This window comes from Sphaeramia orbicularis, chromosome 21, assembly GCF_902148855.1.
Source record: "Sphaeramia orbicularis chromosome 21, fSphaOr1.1, whole genome shotgun sequence".
Lineage (NCBI taxonomy): Eukaryota > Metazoa > Chordata > Actinopteri > Kurtiformes > Apogonidae > Sphaeramia > Sphaeramia orbicularis.
The window spans coordinates 29,068,859-29,084,764 of NC_043977.1; the positions used below are offsets into that span (position 1 = coordinate 29,068,859).

Consider the following 15,906-nt stretch of genomic DNA (forward strand, 5'->3'; position numbering starts at 1 on the left):
CCGTTGCCATAGACACTAAGGACTGGGATTGTGTTTGGATAAACAGATGATGTTGTTGCCAGCTCTGTTGTCATTTCCTGTTTGCTAGATCTCCTTACGCATTTGAAATGCATGGGAACATTTATGGGTATGTGCATAAACAGTGATTTGATGTCTGAGAGCGGTAGACGATTTTTATTTTTTATTTTTTGCAACTTTTCAGGCCAAATGTGTTCACAGATACGTTTCATGCTTAACCCATAGAGAACCAGAGCTACTTTTGTGACAGTTCCCAAAGGAAATTTTCTCTATATTTAACCATTTTTAAGTGATTTATCACCATTCATTATAATATTGTTCCTCTGTATTTTGCATTTTTACAGGGTGGGGAAGCAAAATTTACAATATTTTGAGGCAGGGATTGAAAGACAGTGTATGACCAATTAGTTTATTGAAAGTCCTAAGAATTTATTTGCCACAAGAAAATTGACATAATAGAAAATGTTTTTATTCTATGTGTCCTCCTTCTTTCTCAATAACTGCCTTCACACGCTTCCTGAAACTTGCGCAAGTGTTCCTCAAATATTCAGGTGACAACTTCTCCCATTCTTCTTTAATAGTATCTTCCAGACTTTCTCCTAATAGTTTTGCTCATAGTCATTCTCTTCTTTCCATTATAAACAGTCTTTATGGACACTCCAACTATTTTTGAAATCTCCTTTGGTGTGACGAGTGCATTCAGCAAATCACACACTCTTTGACGTTTGCTTTCCTGATTACTCATATGGGCAAAAGTTTCTGAAAAGGTATGGATAATAGTGTTAGGTATGATTATGACATCAATATATGTTTGGTTTCAAAACAATTGACGTAGTGCCTGCTGAGAAAAAACAACTAAATGTTCATTGTAAATTTTGCTTCCCCACCCTGTAAGTGTAAATCATGTATTTTCCTGTATTTTATTTACTGATTATGTAGATGTTCATAAAACCTCAAATTCAAGTTCAGGGTTATTGAAGAAAAAACATTAAAAAACTGAAGGAAAAGTGACTTTTTCAGCTAACAAATAAATAACTGAACATAAACCCAGTGTCTCCATCCATTGTCACTGGTCCAACTCCATTAGTTTTACTGGTGAGTCAATGTTGTAGAAGATGACAGTGTTTCTACGGTAACTACAGAGCCTCTGAACGTCAAAATGGGTCACATCTGATTACATTTTACAGCTGAGAAACTGCATTTCACCTCAAATATTTACATGTATTGATATGATTAGTGGATTAACAGGTATTAAACCATTTGGATCAGTAGATGGTTTTGGTCGACGGTGGCTGTTTGGGTCTTTATGGGTTAAGTTTCAGTGCAGAACTCCTTTTGAGGCTGAATAAATAAACTCATTTTAATCGCAAAATATCAACACAGACTCGCACAATTTTACTGCCAGGTCCAATTTGAGTTCAGCTCTTACTTTTCCACATACTGGCAGGAGAATACATCCAAATGCCACAGTGGAATGCACACAATGTGTTTCTGATCACGGAGAACAGAGAGGAGTTGACACTGACCATATGGAAAAGGTCATCATCTATTTAATTTCGGGTATCATTGCTTTGGCTGCATTTAATCTCTCCGCCCCCTCATTCATCAGTTGCTGGCTCGAGCTCTGCAGATATATTTCCCTCTGGTTCAAGAAGTTGTAGAGAAATAAAAAGAATAAATAAAAAGGGACTAAGGATAACAGATACGTAACGACAGGATAAATCAACAGATTTTATCAGCCTGCCTCAAAATCTAGGTTTTATTAGTCTGGCAGAGTTTCAGTTCACGGTGGATCAGATTGGATAAAAGTATTTTATACACATCAAATCCCTTAAAAGTATCACAGTAGAGCAAGAGTAGACCCTTTTCACTATAAAGTCCTGGTGTACCCGCTTCAGCAGTGTAGAGTCGACACTGAAATATCGATTCTTAAAGGTGGGGTAGGAGATGTTTTCCTGGGACATTTTTTTACTATATTACTTAAAATCCCCTTCCCACCCTGATTACAACCAATTATTTAAATGCTCTAACACAAAAATAAAAAAAAATTAATCACCTGCGGAACGGACAGGACTGAAAAAACACCATCCAATCATTTTAACCAGCCCATCGAAATTATTGAACAGTGATATGTCTATCAAACTCAACTACCATTTGTCCCTCCCCCCTCTGTGCGTACTCCTCTTTGTGCATGAATCGTGCGTTCTCAGAGTCTTGGAGCACTTGTACAGGAAACGAAGCCAGAGCTTGGCCATATTAGCTATATTAGGATGGAAAGTTCACCGGCAAACTTTTTTGTCACTAACATAAATCACTAGGGAATGTAACATTAGCCAGATAAGTATGAACTGGGGCTGTTCTGTAAGAGCGGAGGTGTTGGAGGAGACTGAATGAGGTATGCATAGATCCGCAAGCTGATGATCCGATCAATCCTGGCATTGTCCAATCTTTTTACATTGAAGAAACTAGCGGCATTGTACCCGTGGTGCCATTGTACGATAGCATGAGAGGCTAAAATCGCCCAGCATACCTCACAACATTTGAATACGGACATAAAATTGTGCCTAGTAGATAGTCAGGTAATGTTTCTATTCATTTGGTGAGTTTGGCGGCGATCGGACCTGTGAAGGCTGAGGAAAATCTGTACAAACGCCCTCCTGTGCTGCAACATCGATCGGATGGACACAGCGTGCATTATATAGTAGGATGAGAGGCTGCTTACTGCATCAGTTAGAGTTAAATAACCCGTTACAGCTGAAACATTATTAACCACTGCAGTACTGACCGATGGAAGGATCTGAACTATTGTTTTGATTAAATCTAGGCAGTTGCTTTTTTTTTGTCCAGGCTGTTTATTTAATTCTAACTGCAGTAAGTAGCCTCTCATGTCTCCGATGTCAAACAGAGTGGACAATACCAGGACTGATCAGGATCATCAGGTTGGTGACAGAATGGTTCAGGGAGAATGAGACATCATTTACACACATAGATTAGCCTCCATAAAGTCCAGACCCTAATTTGGGATATGATGAAGACTTGATGCGGTGGTCCAATTCTCCATCATCAGTAATCAAAAGTTAATGCAACTATGGATGAAAAAAATATTATGAACCTTATTGTGACACTACATGAGCATTATGTAGCAAAAAACGATGTCACAGTGAATGTCTCCTGTAATCCAAACCAAAGGTGGTGCAGTCAAATATTGCATGTGCGACTTCTTTTTGGCCAGGCAGTTTCTTTTTGTAATGTAATGTTTTTTATTGCAATAAAACAGAGAAAAACATGGATTTGACATTATTACCCCACCCCACGAGGGGGAGGCAAGGGTATTGTTTTTGGTTTCTTTGTTTCTTTGTTAACACTAGCAGCAAAACTATTGGTTGAATTCATTCCAAATTGGGTTTATAGATTGCCAGTGACCCAGAATAGATCTGGTTACATTTTGGAAACAGAAGGTTAAAGTTCAAATTTTTAATGAATTTTTAATTTTTTTTCCCCCATTTATTTATAATGGGCAAAATTTCAAATCTCTGTAGCAGCAAAACTATTGGTTGAATTCATACCAAATTGAGTTTATATACTGAACAAAAATATAAATGCACGACTTTTGTTTTTGCTCCCATTTTCCATGAGTTGAACTGAAAGATCTCAAACTTTTTCTGTGAACACACAAGGTTTATTTCTCTCAAATATTACTCACAAATCTGTCTAAATTTGTGTTAGTGAACACTTCTTTGCTGAGATAATCCATCCACCTCACAGGTGTGGCATATCAAGATGCTGATTAGACAGCAGGATTTTTGCACAGGTGTGCCTTAGGCTGGCCACAATAAAAGGCCACTCTAAAATGTGCAGTTTTATCACACAGCACAATACCACAGATGTCACAAGTTTTGAGGGAATATGCAATTGGCATGCTGACTTCAGGAATCTCCACCAGAGCTTTTGCCTGTGTATTGAATGTTCATTTCTCTACCATAAGCCATCTCCAAAGCTGTTTCAGAGAATTCATGAAGAAGACTGTTCGAGGAAAATGGTGGTCACACCAAATACTGACTGGTTTTCTGACCCCCCTGGACCACCCAATACAGTAAAACTGCACATTTTAGAGTGGCCTTTTATTGTGGCCAGCCTAAGTCACACCTGTGCAATAATCCTGCTGTCTAATCAGCATCTTGATATGCCACACCTGTGAGGTGGATGGATTATCTCAGCAAAGGACAAAGGAGAAGTGCTCACTAACACAGATTTAGACAAATTTATGAACAATATTTGAGAGAAATAGGCCTTTTGTGTACATAGAAAAAGTTTTAGATCTTTCCGTTCAGCTCATGAAAAATGGGAGCAAAAACAAAAGTCGTGCATTTATATTTTTGTTCAGTGTAGATTACCAGTGACCCAGAATAGTGGTGGTTACATTTTGGGAAAAGTAGGTCAAGGTTCAAATTTGTTATGAATTTTTTAAAATCTTTGTTTTCTCCCATTTACTTATAATGGGCGGAATTTCAAATGTCTAAAACATCAATTTTATTTCAATTTACTTCACACTTGGCACATATATAGAGGCAATTCATATACTGACATCAGCACATGCATAGACATGATGACATCAGCTGGAGAATAAGCTACAATATGTGCGAGGGGCGGGGTTTGTTGTGCCTGGCACCACTTGTTTATAGGTTATTTTGCTATTATTTTAATGGTTCGTCCCAGTGGAGATAAAATTGGCCTGAATGTGGCCCCTGAACTAAAATGAGTGTGACAAACCTGCTCAAAGGAGTGTATTCTGCAGATGGACCTCGTCATCCGTCCAGTTCTCATAGTTTCTCTTCTTAGAACTTAAACTACTGCTCTTCGGGGCATGATTCCTGATTTCTTCTTCCACCGTTGCAGGAGAGGAAGTTCGTGGGTGGCTCCAGTCAGATCAGCGAGTGTATGGCCAAGGAGCTGGGTGACCGGGTGAAGCTGGAGTCCCCCGTCTACAGGATTGACCAGACCGGGGACATAGTGGTGGTGGAGACGGTGGACAAACAGACCTACAAAGTAAGAATCTCAGAGCTGCTTTAGGACTCTGCTGCAGCCATGTGTTTGTTATCAGCTTACCTTCCAACTACACATTAATAAAGTTATCCAATCCTGTTTCCTCCAGCTACGAACTATTTCCAAAATCAAACCAATAGTCCCACACCACAACCTAGAAACAATCATCCATTCATTCATATTCAGCAGACTTGACTACTGTAATTCTCTTCTGTCTGGCATCAGCCAAAAATCACTGTCTCGCCTCCAATTGGTCCAGAACGCAGCAGCTAGGCTTCTCACTGGTTTTAGCAGACACCATCATATCACTCCCATCCTCGCATCCCTCCACCGGCTCCCTGTATGTTTTAGAATTGATTTTAAGATTTTACTGATCACTTTTAAAGCTCGAATGGGCCTGGCCCCAAGTTATATACAAGAAATGTTAGTTGACTACGAGCCAGCACACAGCCTTAGATCCTCGGGCAGAGGGCTCCTAGCTGTTCCGAAGTCGAGGCTTAAATCAAAAGGTGACCGGGCATTTTCCATCAGGGCCCCTCAACTTTGGAACGGCCTGCCCGAGGAGATAAGGCTTGCGGAATCAGTAACATCTTTTAAATCACTTCTTAAAACACATTTTTATAGAATTGCTTTTATGTGATGTCTACTGCCTTTTTAACCTTAATTTTTAGTTTTAATTTTAAATTTGATCTTGTTTGATAATTAACTTGTTCATACATCTCTCTAATTGTGTTGCTTCTGTTTTAGTGTTTTTATTTTATTTTCTTCGTGTATCCTGCTGTTGTGCCCTCTGTCAAAGCACTTTGTAAACTTTGTTTTTAAAGGTGCTATACAAATAAAGTTATTATTATTATTATTATTATTATTATTATCAGGCTGTGGCAACATGCTAGACCGTCTTCAGTGGTTAATGTAGGGGTCACTGAATACATTTGTCCATAGTCAAACAATATGAAGACTGTATTGTTCTTAAGTTTTAACTTTTTTTTACACAGTTAATATTTAATCACTCATAAAATAAAATGTTTTCGACTAAGGAGGCAGTTCATTGAGAAGGAATAGGTAAAAACTGTACTTGTACTTGGCTTGGAGTGTGTTATCGAAATTATTTTTCTCTCAAATGTTCAATATATAGAGAAAAAGTGCTTCAAATCCAAATTACTAGGTGTGTCGCAATTATGAAATATTGGTTCACGATTAATTATTACATAAATAATTGCATTCTTGTACAAAACCCAAATAATTGTAGATTAATGCACGTTTCAGACAGTTATATTATAACTATAATAGGCGTGTTAAACACTGGAACACATCATCTTCCTCCTCTAAATGTTTTAATATTCCATTGGACGGTAGTTCAATACCTATGGAATAATGTGACATGATGTGATAAAGGTGTGCACATGTTCTCTAAGCACCAACACAGTGAGAACCATGAAGCGCACATGCAGATATTGTTGTCCTCTACTACCATCTACTGGCTGCATCTCAACCTGCTGCCATATGTGACGACAGTTGTGGAAAAAATTTTTAGACCATGAAAAGTCATCAAAACCAATGGTTATGCAATCAAGTACTAACTCCTGTGTGTATCATGTGACTAAAACAGACAGAAAAGAAAACATGGAATGCCTAAAAGCGCTGTTTTTGTCAGTACAATGCCATAGATATTGATGTAAGAACTGAAGTGATTTTGGTTATTATCAACAAAACATGGAAAATGGATAGATATCAGCTCTGAAATTAAACTGTCATGAGCTATTTTTATTGTTCTCATATATTTGTCCAAACAAATGTCCCTTTAGTTGTACCAGGCATTAAAATGAACAAGAAATTTAAGAAAAAAGAGTGGTCTAATAATTTTTTCCGCGACTATATGTGGACCTAAATGCGTCCTCTGTCCATGCTGATGTCCCCCATCCATGTCATGTGTCTTCATTTTAGGCCAAGTATGTGATTGTAGCCACGCCCCCTGGTCTGAACCTGAAGATTCACTTTAACCCTGAGCTGCCGCCGCTGAGGAACCAGCTGATCAGCCGTGTCCCCATGGGCTCCGTCATCAAGTGCATGGTGTACTACAAGGAGAACTTCTGGAGGAAAAAGGGTACAGAGATGGGACGGTGGGGGTGGGGGTGTTTATGATGGGGTAGTTCCTGCCGTTCGGGGTGAATAAAGGAACCCCATTTTATTTATTTATTTATTTAGTTTAGTTTAGTTTAGTTTAGTTTTATCTTGTATTGTTTTTATTTTCTTGTTTTAATGTTGTGTTTACATATTGTTTTGTTTTGTGTTGTGTGTCATTTTTCAATTTATTGTAATTTATTTATGTTATTTTATCTCATATTATTTTGTGTTTTTACAGTTTGTTTTATTTTGGGTTACTTTATTTTATTTTATTTTGTGTTACTTTACTTTGTTATGTTTACATTGTTATTTTGTTTTACTTTGTGCTTTTTTTTTTTTTCCTTTTTTTAAATTTTATTTTACATGGGGAATTATGACTTTGACTAAATGTGCAGCTAAGTCAGTGAAAATTGGGAATCCTGGTTTAACTCTTCTTTAACTTGTTAATTCATTACATTACATCCAGACAAACAAGCCTTAACAAGTTAAACTCCAAAATCACACAGATAATAAGTTTGTGCATGTCTGTCATTGAGGCCAACGCGATGCAAAATAATGATAAAGTACATATTAAGCTGCTTATTCAGTACAATTCCCATTTGTTGCAATGCACTGTTAAAGAAAGTGCCACTGTTACTTCACATATGTGTTTCTAGTCCTGCAGCCCAATGAGAATCTCCTTTATGTTCTTTGTCTACAATATCAAATAATGTCAAACCTTTAGACAAGTCCAAAAAAAAAAAGAAATTCAGACCTGGAAGTCTCTATAAAGTCTGTTTTTCCTTTTTCTGCCTGCAGTCACACTTTAATAACACGCCTCAGCTTCTGTAACAGCCTAAAGTTTTGTTTATTTCACACAAGATCTGCCAAGAACAAGCCACTGACAGCAGTGGAAAATAAGGCGTGTGCTTTAGAAACAGTGTAGAGAGGACATCTAGTGTCTATATTACATGTAAAATGCTATAATAATAATAATAATAGTAATAATAATCATAATAATAAGACAACATTATTCATCAAATTACTAAATAATAAAGGCATAAATACATATTTTAAAAAATTAAAATGTCTCAAGATTGAACCTTTACTCTATGAAAATGTTAATACTGTTGAATCTTATCATCCCTGAAATAACTGGTCCAAATAACTAACAGTGTGGGTTTGTTTTCCACTGTGTTCCCAGGTTTCTGTGGCAGTATGGTGATTGAAGAGGAGGGCGCTCCCATTGGTCTGACCCTGGATGACACAAAGCCTGATGGGACTGTTCCTGCCATTATGGGGTGATTAATGTCAGCCTGTCATCTGCAAAATTATGAGGATAATATTACAATGATGCAACATATGTAGTGAGGAAAGGGGGGAATGAAGCAGAGTTTAGACTAGACTAGATCTGATCGATTATAGCGCTGTACAGACAGTGCACAAACGTTTAAATAGATCAATTCTTTTGGTCCATATTAGGTTTCCCTTATTGTTAGTATGATGTATGATGCTTTTTTCAAATTTTTCCAGCTTTATAAACCCCTGTAATGTCAAACAAGGACCATTTTTAAGGTGCAGCTAAAATTTTGCAAACTACTACATGGCCGATAGTATATGGACATGAGTGAATATCTTGTTTCTGAAGTGTGTGTCCTACTTGGAAGCCTTTCGAATCAATGCAGGGATTGAGGTCAGGACTCTGACCATGCAAATTAAATTCTTCTGCAACAAACTAAGAAAACTATTTGTGTATCATCTTAGTGCTGGAAAAGTCATTCCCTAAACAGAAGATTTAATTTTGTGGAAGTGGTCAAGAAAAACAGACCAAAGCATGCATCTGCATACTTTAATGTAACCATTAAGCATATTTAGTATACAGTATAACCCATGGATGTCAAACTCCTTTTAGTTCAGGAGCCACATACAGCCCAAATAGGACAGAACAGAAAAATAATTGCATTATAAACTATTAATAATGACAAATTCAAATTTTTCTTTGTTGTGGTGCAAAAAAAAGAAAATTACAGTTTGAAAATGTTTACATTTACAAACTGTCCTTTCACAAAATATGAATAACCGTAACCCTCTGGTATCCTGGTGTACCTTTTAGGCACACTTTGCACTTCGTTTTAAAAAACTTCATATTATTTTTCACAATTTAAATAAGGTTAAAATTCAGCAGCTGTTCATTTTTGCATGACCTTTAAAATTCTGGCCACCAACTAAAATGTGCACATTGTAAACAAAAGAAAATTACAAGACTAGCATCTGTCTCCCAAGTGTGCCTAAAATGCACTATTTCTTCCATTTGATCTGTATGATTAGGGCTGACCTTGATTTACAAAAATTAAATCAAATTAGAGCAGAAAAATAAATCAGTATATAATATTTAATAGTTTGATTTATAGGTGTGCATTTTACACACACTTGGTGACAGATGCTAGTATTTTTCAACATTTGACCTAGTGCCAAAAATAATAATGCAAATTAACTAATGTTGGAGTTAATCATTGACATATGCCAGGCTGCAAAAATCAAATATGTGATCCACTTTTTATGTAGTATATTGAAAAAATGTTAGTTTTTGTCTTTTTTGCATCCATAAAAAAAAGGTTTGTTTACATTACAAACACGGCATTTAAAGGGTTAAAACATGTGATAATTATTGAGTATTTGGTATTTTTATTTACGGCTCAAGTTGATGAAATAGAAAAAAGTGTAAAAGAATTAAAAACAAACTGTGTGAATTTTTTTTGACATTATTCCACAAGTGTGCAAAAAAGGCACACTTGGTGCTCAGTAAGGGCCTTGCTGGATGGGATACTGGAGGGTTAATCCAAACCATAATTGTTTGTCAGCAGCAGTGGTTGTAGTCCATGTTGAAAATATGTCCGAACTTCGAGCCGATTACCTAAAATGTGCAGCTGTTGGTTGAACGGGACAGAGCAGCACAGCTAATAACCTGGAGGGGGCGGGGTGTGAAGTGGCTCATGTGCATTTAAAGGGCCAGCGCTCAAAACAACCTTTCTGGTGTCATTACTCAGAAATAGGGTTTCAAGATGGACCTGTGGAGTTGAATTAATGAAGAATTCAGACCCAAGCATAGCATTTACAGTTTATGTAGACCACAGGGAAATGATTTAAAATGCATAATTCCATTAAAAAAAAAAAGAAAAAGGCAAAACATCACTCCTTTAATGACACCCTTAACTGTTACCGTCTTCTGTGTAATTTTTCCTCCTGTGGACCGGATTGAACCCTTTGGAGGGCTGGTTTGGTCCGCGGGCCGTATGTTTCATACCCCTGGTAAAAATCATTCTTTTGTGACTTCATTTCTTCTACAGATTCATCCTCGCCCGCAAGTGCAGAAAGCTCTCAGGCCTGACTAAAGAAGAGAGGTGACACCCAGCGAATACAGCAGCTTTAATTAATGCGCTGTCTCAGACTCATTGACGTTTTTAATCCAAACTGCTGTCGTTCTCAGGCTGAAGAGGATCTGCGAGATCTACTCCAAAGTGCTCGGCACAGACGAGGCTCTGCATGTGAGTTTGAGTTCAGACTGAATCTAAAAAACACAGACTGGGATGGAGTAAATACTTGGAGCATTCATGTGTCTGCTGTGTGTCTGTCAGCCGGTGCACTATGAGGAGAAGAACTGGTGTGAAGAGGAGTACTCTGGGGGCTGCTACACGGCATATTTCCCCCCTGGAATCCTGACCCAGTACGGCAAGTAAGTCTACCACACACAAAATACTAAACACACTATGAAGTCCCCGAAATCTTCTAATTAGATTGAGCCTTATTTATTGTATGGAAAATATTACATGTTTTGTGTTGGGTTTTTTTTGTTTGTTTTTTTAAATAAAACATGTCAGCATGTATTCAAACTGGCATTTAAATGGTTAAAATCTGGGGGAAAAATGTAATGGAGTTTGTGTGGATTTTGAAGTAAGAATAGTGAAAATAAGGGTAAAAACGTGACATCTTTTTGTTCTTATGTATGTTATCTAACAAAATATAACAGAAAAAACTGAAAAAAGGGGAGATTTATTTTAAGAAGTTTTTTTTTTTTTCCAAACAGGGAACTTATATGGAATGTGTATATATTAAATGTCATGTTCTACCAGTGTTGATTTTACAGACATGACATCCAAATGTGCTCAGATGGTTTTTTGTCTGTTTTACTCTTTTGGGTTTGTTCCAGACACACATACCGTAGCACAGGGGTTTTCTGTCCTGGTTGGGTCTTGTCCACAGGTTGTTAGTGGTTATCAGGTGCACTTGCCATGTTTCTCCTCACCTAGCTGTAATTAGTCAGTTGAAGTCTTTAAAAGCAGATTGTCCCTCCCACTTCCGTTTGCCCCACCCCCCATCCTGACCACAGACTCCCATTGTTTAATCTATCTCTGTGATAAACTCAGTAGGTGACTGTAAATGTTTCTTTTCAGTCACCTTTTAGAACCCTTAAAAGGGCCTTTTATGGGTTTGACCTTTTTTGTTTTATGAATGAATGAATGAATGAATGTTTATTTCAGTTAAATACAAAACACATACATATTAAAAAAAAACAAACAAACATAAAATTAAATTTAAATTTTTGTGCAGTTTGTTTTGTTAGTTTCCCAATTTGTGACCATTGTTCCTGAGTTGTAAATTTTGATTCTGGGGGAAACGTAACAGGTTTTAATTTAGAACTCTGCCCAGGAGAAAACATGATACTACAGAGTCAAACTTCTTTTTGTTTCACTTTCAGGGTGCTGAGGGAACCGGTGGGCAATTTGTATTTTGCGGGAACAGAGACGGCGACGGAGTGGAGCGGATACATGGAGGGGGCGGTTGAGGCAGGAGAGAGGGCAGCCCGGGAGGTCAGAGGACCAACACAACAACTCAAAACACTGCACAACAAAGCACCGATTACATGTAGCCTGGTGTTTATTTGGACATTTACTCTAATCATCAGTGTTGGGGAAGCTACTTTGCAAACGTAACTTGTAAAACTTCAAGTAGTTCAGCAAGGCAGTACCCCTGGAGATATACATATGGGCTAAAATTTGCCTAGAGGTCTTATTTCTGTCTTTGTGCATAAGAAATCAATATAAGCGAATCCCCAAAGGAACTTTGTGTTGGTAAATGCAAGTTATGCAAATGTACAGGATTTCAGTTCTGTTGCAACATGTTGATGGTCATATGAACTATGTTTTCAGGTCAAAATGTCCAATTTCATCACATTTAATGCTATATTTTCATGTCACAAATGGCCAAGTTATATTTTAACTGAATTTACCTGAAAAACAAATATTCTATTCTTTTAGATTCCCCAGTTTTTCTTACAAGATTCTCTCCTACATATCACATGTTTTATTTTTACAGGTTGCAATATGGAGTATGGTGCTGATCCATCCTGCTTATGTTACGCAAATACATATATTAAGAATGTCACATGTCACTTTTTAAATCAACAGTTTTCTAATAATAAGCATTTTTATAAAGAAATAACAATTCTATATTGTTATTTACTCTTTAGTATGATGATAAACTATACAATAAATAATTCTGACACTAGTTTTTGCACAGGGATCATTAGTGTAAACGGTGACATGGCTGCCGAGCATCAGTATGATGGGATCTGTAACAACCATGTCACATCCGTCCACTGCCACATTTTGTGTTTTTGTGTCAGCTGTTATTGTTTTAGATCCACAATACTAACATTTATGAATAAGAGGAGAATTACAATAGTAAGTATATAAGTTTATTACTAATAAAGTACTGGTACTGACCAGATCATCATGGGTAATGTCACGTCCATCCACCAGCAAAAGTTTTCACATACACGTGCTCTTCAAAATCCAGTATTTCTGAAAATATAGCTTCCACTGTCAAATAATATCAGTAGTCTGTGCACAAATGTATTAACATTATTTCAACACAGTTCTATGCATTTCTTACAATTTTTTTTTTTTTTTTTTGACAAAAATGGCCACTCATTTGACCCCCTAAGTAAATTTTAGCCGATATAAATAAAAAATAAATTAAATCTGTTTTTACAGATCTTGTGTGCCATGGGAAAAATCCACCCGAGTCAGATCTGGCAACAGGAGCCTGAGTCCATGGTGAGGAAGGAATCTGTCTCAATATTTACACAGCAAATGACGCTTAAAAAATTAATTTCACTCACGTCGTTGTCCAATCTGTCCCCTCCTCAGGAAGTCCCTGCTCTCCCCTTCGTCACCTCCTTTTGGGAGAGGAATCTGCCTTCAGTTGGCGGTGTCTTCAAGATGTTAGGAATCTCCACCGTCCTGTCTGTTGCCACGGCAGCAGGCGTGATTGCCTATAAGAAGGGCGTCCTTCCCCGGAGTTAAACCACCCACACCTGTCACCTCACTCCTTTGTATCTGAAGGGGCACATCTCCATAGACACTGTACTCTTGTACTTGTAAAGCACTACTTTTCGGCTCCAAACTACAAAGTAGTGAAGTATAGAGTATAGAAATGTCTGGCTCATGTAAAACTAATGCAACATCACTCTGTGCACTGTCTGTCTGCAAAGAGAGTAATGAGCTGACTTACAGCTGAGAGATGCTGGTTTGAGACGACTGAAGTAATTGCAGTGTAAAACCATACAAAAGTCACACTGAGCATGATTCAGATTGTTAAACAAATGAAGAAAAAAATGAATCTATTCTTAAAGAAGAAAGAAAAACCTATCACTACTAATATTCCACACATTGCCAATGACATTCACTTCTTTGATTACGTGAGTTTTAACTCGTAATGCTTAATTAACGTGTGTGTATGAGCTTCGTTTGCATGCATGCACACACATGCTTTGGTGAGCATGCATGCGTGTGAGTGTGTGTCAGTTGTGTACAAATGTGTGTGTTTTATCAACTGTGTCTACTTACCTCTGCTGATTTTAGGTGCTGATTTATTTCGGGGCAAGCAGCTACAGCTATTTGAGTCTCAGTAGCAACAGAATAGAGTTGTTTCATTGTCCAACACAAAAATCTGAGGAGTATTGTGGTTTTGTGTTATTTTTACTGTCAAAAAATCCAGTGAAAAGACGCAAATCAACATTGAATTCATGTCGTGGTTGTGTTAAAAATGAAAAAATATAGAACGTGGATATAAAATCACACAAAATTAGAGTGAAGAAGGGTTTTATACATGTCAACTTAAGTCTGTACATTATTATTATTATTTTTTTTAATCTGAGAAGAAAATAGGTTTTCAAGTCCTTTTAATATTGCATTTGACCGTTTGACACTTATCCCACATTAAGCGTTTTACATGGATTATTAACTTATTAATAACCCACGGAAAATCCACAGTTTCATCAACATAACGTCTGCGAAAACAGCTGATGTTGCAAACCTCATTTCCCAGTGTCATAGCGCTCCTTTTTTCATCCAAAACTATTAAAAACACATCAGGGAGCCATACTTTTGCACTGGTGGACATGATTTCTTTGTTCATTACAATGATCTCAAGCACCAGTTTTTTTTAAAGAATTCCAACAACAAAAACAGTTTAAAGGAGTGAAACAGCCACAGAGGAGAATTTGGTCTTTTCTGCAGATTTGTTGATAGTAAAAATAGACTGAAAACCTGCATTTAGGGGTAATGTAGTGCTACTAAGCTGCTGTTTATGGATATCTTTCAATGGAAAATGTAATGGAAGCGTTCGAATGTATTTTCACACATCATTAGTTGCGGAATTATGATGATCAGACATTTTTAGATCTATATATTTTTTACTTTCTGTCAATTAACCCAAAGTATAGCACCCCACCCATTCAAACAACATATACTAAGGTTTACAAATTAACCAATTCTGATTTCTTTACTGACATTGGCAACTATTTAGAGACATTCAGTATGTGTGTAAAGTGAAGGAACAAAGTATAGCTCACTCAGTTCCTCCAATTAGTAAATTAAAATCTATAAATTAATAATCGACTGTACATAGTTGCACCTTTTAGATACTTTATGTGTTATTTACTTAAAGAAAATATACTTTATTTAAACTACACAAGATCCTAGATTATGTTTCCTGAGATAAGTTTGTCAGATAAGTAAACCTGCCTCTTCCTACAATAAATATAGGGCAAAAAATATCCATCCAGAAACGTCATTATTCATAAAAATGTTGCAGTAAATATAAATTGTTGATTCTGGTAAATGTATTTCAAAACTAACGCATGATTCACTCATTCAGCCTTTATTTTGACTTGTATGTATTGAGGTGAGTAAGACGATCACAGTGATATTAAAAAAAAAAATCAACGTGAAAATAAACGGTAATGCAGTAAAATAACAGTTTAAGAGTAGATGCACTGATGAAAACACAAAATAAATGAAGAAACTGAAAACGAGCAGACAGAAGTAAAATGCCATGAGGATTAATATCGTTCTGATTGAGTTGCACTTTGATATTACCAGTCATTGATCAGTGTAGGAGTTGTGATGATGATCTGTTGGGGTCGATGTGACGTAAACCAACCTGAGTGTGTTGAACTGTTTCCTCTGTTCGTGTACCTGTGTGCCCACTGAGAGAATCACACTGTTCTTGTCCCAAAGACTGATGTGTTTGAGTGTAGTATTTGTTGTGCCTTAATGGACATTGTCGTGTTTTTTGTCATTTTTCTCAAGTGCCTGTGTGACTCTGACACTCGGACGCTCCTCTTTCCTCTCGCCTGCACTGGAGGTCAGAGGTCAGACGGACCGGGTCGCTGCTTTA

At 37.1% G+C, this 15,906-nt stretch overlaps 1 protein-coding gene across 1 annotated transcript in view; it reads left to right on the forward strand.

Annotated features, from left to right (window-relative positions):
• Positions 1 to 15,434, forward strand: part of mao (monoamine oxidase) — a 90,283-nt gene extending 74,849 nt beyond the window's left edge. Inside the window, exons 7-15 of the mRNA XM_030124764.1 lie at positions 4,915 to 5,064; positions 7,006 to 7,165; positions 8,369 to 8,465; positions 10,512 to 10,565; positions 10,652 to 10,709; positions 10,800 to 10,897; positions 11,921 to 12,032; positions 13,218 to 13,280; positions 13,374 to 15,434. Of these exons, the coding sequence (XP_029980624.1) occupies positions 4,915 to 5,064; positions 7,006 to 7,165; positions 8,369 to 8,465; positions 10,512 to 10,565; positions 10,652 to 10,709; positions 10,800 to 10,897; positions 11,921 to 12,032; positions 13,218 to 13,280; positions 13,374 to 13,529 (948 nt within the window). The 3' untranslated portion in view covers positions 13,530 to 15,434. The remainder of the gene's footprint in view (positions 1 to 4,914; positions 5,065 to 7,005; positions 7,166 to 8,368; positions 8,466 to 10,511; positions 10,566 to 10,651; positions 10,710 to 10,799; positions 10,898 to 11,920; positions 12,033 to 13,217; positions 13,281 to 13,373) is intronic.
• The last annotated feature ends 472 nt before the right edge of the window (positions 15,435 to 15,906 follow it).